Raw genomic sequence first — 3,738 nt, forward strand, 5'->3', positions numbered from 1 at the left:
AGTTAAATTGACGACATTTATTTAAATGCCACTAATAATACGTTGGCGGCGGCACATTGAATTTTTTAACAGCGTTTATTCTACTGCCACCATTTTTTCAAATAGCGGCGTTACGATAAATGCCGCTACTAGTAATTTGCCGACTCATCATATAAATTGGCGGCATTTTTTTAAATGCCACTAATAGTATCTTGGCGGCGTCACATTGAATAATTTAATGGCGTTTAACTAAATGCCGCCAATGACCTAATTTCCAGCGATTATCTAAAAGCCGCCACAAGTAAACTGCCCGCTCGTCATATAATGTGGCGGCATTTCTTTAAATGCCACTAATAGTACTTTGGCAAATTTATTAACGGCGTTTATCTAAACAACGCTAATTTTTAAAATAACGGCGTTAACATAAACGCCACTGCATTACGTTGCCAGCGCATCATATAAATTAACGGTGTTTATTTAAATGCCACTACTAGTACGTTGACGGCACATTGAATTTATTAACGGCATTTATCTAAATGCCACCATGAGTTTGCTGCCACCACATTGCATAAATTAACAACGTAATGTAAACACCCCCACTAGTTCATTGCTAGCGCATTTTTTAAATTAACGGTGTTATTATAAACGTTGCTACAAAAATGTTGCCAGCACATTGCATTAATTACCAACCTTTAGAACACACCAATAATATGATATACCATAATAAATAAATTAATAATAAATATGATATAATGGATCATTATTCATATAATAATAAAAAAAAAAGTAACACAAATCACATTACATGAAAGCTCTTCTTCATGGATAATTATTTTACTTTACATTATGTTTGTCGTTAACTTTCCGACCATTTCTTTCATGGGTAGTTCTTCTTCTACCAGATCAACCCAAAACAAGCAAACGACCACCAAGATTGATCCAATAACTCCACCAGCTGGAAGGTGAGAAGGCATGACATAAGAATTTCTCAAAGTGCGCCCATCATGGATTTGGAATTTTGAATGCTGTAATATAAAAAATTGCAATGCAACCATTAATATCTACCACATGAAAAGGGTAGTTGAGGCTAAAATATTTTAGGACGGAGAAGAATTTATACTTCTCAATATTTTAATATTCCTCAAATTATGTTACAACCAAGCATAATGAACCGTATGTTTGCCGTTATATCATGTATACTATTGACTTCAAACAACTTTTTGAGATATAATTAGTCTCACCATTGTATACGTCCACCAGTCCTTTATATACATCCGCCAATCCTTTGAAGAATCCTGTTTTGACAACCAAAACAAACCAATATATAAAAAATTAGAAATCGAAGAATTTTAAAAAAGATAGAAATAGTCAAGATCACGTACAAGATCTCGACTACTACTTGAAAGTGTTGCATATTTTTCAAGCATGCATTCTTCTGCGTACGTACATACCATTATCACATTAAATTTTATTCACGTCATTGAGGTAGCAATTGTTGGGTCCCTCACATTGACAAGAAACATGTAGCCAATTAAACTTAAAACCGCATAACAATTCGTTTCGAATCTCTTCGCAGGAAGCAATTTTTGGATATATTGACGGCCTTCCCTCGATATTAGGGATATTTGCTCTATTCGACAAGATTCCTCCACCTGCCCTGGATATGGAGGTCTATCTAGATATTTAACATATCTATGCATATCATGGGAAGACGATGAAGAGTTGGAAGAATATACTTCGGTCTTAAAGCAATAAGTTGAATCGTTCCAATAAAAGGATGTATTCACTTGCTTTTCACAGCTCAAGAAAACCATAGTAATTAGTAATGGGAAATATGGTGAGTAAAAAAATGGATGCAACCAGCTTAAATTACCAGGGATAGAAGCCGAGAAATGATATCTCTGAATACCTGAGAAATGACAAGTAATATTTTTAGAAGCAAGCACCCTCATTTCGGGCCCCTGACACATTTATTTTACATGAAACATAACATTAATCATTACCTGATAGACTCCGAGTGTACAAGACTTAAAACCAGCTGGACAATATTCAAAGTAATATTTCCATGTCCTTATAAATTTTTCATCAAAGCCAAGAGCTACGATTTTGCTGCAAATTAAAGGAATTAACATTAGCTCCTCAGCATCAAAATACAACAACGTCGTCTAGTTAAGTAGCTTAGTTCTTATCATTTTCAATTTTACAACCAACGTAAAAGAAACATTATTTTCCCCATAATATTTTCAGTCAGAATAACAATATCAAGTTGTAATTTCTTTTATTCGAAGTATGACATGAATAACAATATTACATGATGGGTCGTCGCAGTTTGGTGGATCCTCCATTAATCGAAATGGATAGCCTATGTTTAGGATACAGCCATTAATATACTAAACACTACAAGTTTGATGGAGTAGAAAAAGAACGAAAAGGGATGTGAGTACTGCTGCAGGGAAGCTCAGAACGGATACAAAGGTTTAAATTAAAATAATGCAGATGCTACCCATTAATAACTATCGCAGACTCTGTTTCCTGCTCTGTGTTTGTGTTTTTCATTTCCAACACTCCTTCTCAGAAAGCTGATTAAGTGGGAGTCCAAATCTGTAAGCATGCTGGAAAGAAAGCCCAAATCTATCAAGATTGAAAGCATAGGTAGAAGATAAAAACACATGCAGGGGAGAGGAATCTGAAAATTTAAGGAGAGGGGTGAACCTACTACCAACGTGAACTTGAAGATGATACCACCCAATTCTCCAAAAGAAAATCACAGCAGTGAAAAATAGAGAGAAATTAAAATCTGTTGGAATCAAGATGAGATGGGAAATCCTACCTTCATACGATGATGGCTTCAACGGCCACCCGTTCCCTCGACTTACATGAATTCGAATAAAACACGCATCAAAATAACCAAATAAACTCAAATATACAGCTAAGAAAGATGTGTTACTTTGAGAGAGAGAGAGAGAGAGAGAGGGCAAAAGATCATTCAGCACCTTGCAATTTGGTGAGAAATCAAGTGCTATAGTCATCAACTCCACCGTCACTTCTCGTCACTGGCCACCAAGTCCTCCAACAACGAACAGAACAACTTATTCATGAGATCGCTTAAAAAAATAAAATAAAGCATTTGGGAGAACAAATTAAAGATGGCCTAAACATGGACTCGTGACCTAGGTTTCCTATGATGGAGACCCAAATTAAAGGTCATGAGTAATTTCCACGGAATTAAGGAGATCCAAGAAAGGCATCGACATTCGGTCGCCAAGGTAGATGAATCAAGAAAAATGTTTGAGATCCAAGAAACGGAGAATAAAGCTAGAAACTACATGAAATCTGGAACTGTGCGAAGGAGAAACTACATGAGGCGCTAATTGGCAGCGTACAAGAGACGCTAATTGCATAAAAGAGGGAACTTTGAATTTTCTGAAATTTTGAGGCAACGTATGAGGCGCCAACTTAACTTTTCACTAGTTTTTGTTTTGATAACAATATTTTAAGAGAAATCTGAATATTCGTGCATGTATATCTTAATGTAAAATTACCTTTTCTCCACCTCTATTTTCTAATTTCTTGATTATTTTTAACTCTTTCAATATTCCAATCCTATCTATAATTGAAACGTTAATATAATATTTTTTCATATTATATATAATTATATTATATAATATATATAATAATAATATATGATTATATATTATATATAAGATAATGTTATTATAATGTTATGTTAATATTAAAAATATATATAATAATGTTATT

The 3,738-nt window shown here is 34.3% G+C and overlaps 1 protein-coding gene across 9 annotated transcripts; it reads right to left on the minus strand.

Annotated features, from left to right (window-relative positions):
- Nucleotides 1-724: 724 nt before the first annotated feature.
- LOC122293290 lies at nt 725-3,436 on the minus strand. Of its 9 annotated transcripts, XM_043101818.1 has the most exons (8): nt 2,973-3,435; nt 2,810-2,850; nt 2,483-2,591; nt 2,291-2,341; nt 1,983-2,088; nt 1,853-1,888; nt 1,221-1,274; nt 725-1,004 (listed from the first exon to the last, which is right to left on the minus strand). In XM_043101818.1, the coding sequence occupies exons 3-8, from the start codon at nt 2,533-2,535 to the stop codon at nt 819-821; spliced, it is 486 nt and encodes a 161-aa protein (XP_042957752.1). In that variant the 5' UTR covers nt 2,536-2,591; nt 2,810-2,850; nt 2,973-3,435; the 3' UTR covers nt 725-818. The 9 variants fall into 9 exon arrangements, 6 of the variants coding, with proteins under 6 accessions (XP_042957752.1, XP_042957753.1, XP_042957751.1 ...); XM_043101819.1 differs by lacking the exon at nt 2,810-2,850; XM_043101817.1 differs by having other exon boundaries at nt 2,810-3,435.
- Nucleotides 3,437-3,738: the final 302 nt, after the last annotated feature.

The sequence above is a fragment of the Carya illinoinensis genome, chromosome 14 (assembly GCF_018687715.1).
Source record: "Carya illinoinensis cultivar Pawnee chromosome 14, C.illinoinensisPawnee_v1, whole genome shotgun sequence".
NCBI classification, from domain to species: domain Eukaryota; kingdom Viridiplantae; phylum Streptophyta; class Magnoliopsida; order Fagales; family Juglandaceae; genus Carya; species Carya illinoinensis.

Excerpts from the sequence above, each read along its gene's own strand:
- LOC122293290 (XM_043101819.1), bottom strand. The coding sequence starts at position 2,535 with ATGAAAAACACAAACACAGAGCAGGAAACAGAGTCTGCGATAGTTATT. Across the intron at positions 2,342-2,482 it reads TCTGCGATAGTTATTAATGG|GCTATCCATTTCGATTAATG; the intron begins GTAGCATCTGCA and ends TCCTAAACATAG. Across the intron at positions 1,005-1,220 it reads ACTGGTGGACGTATACAATG|CATTCAAAATTCCAAATCCA; the intron begins GTGAGACTAATT and ends TTTATATTACAG.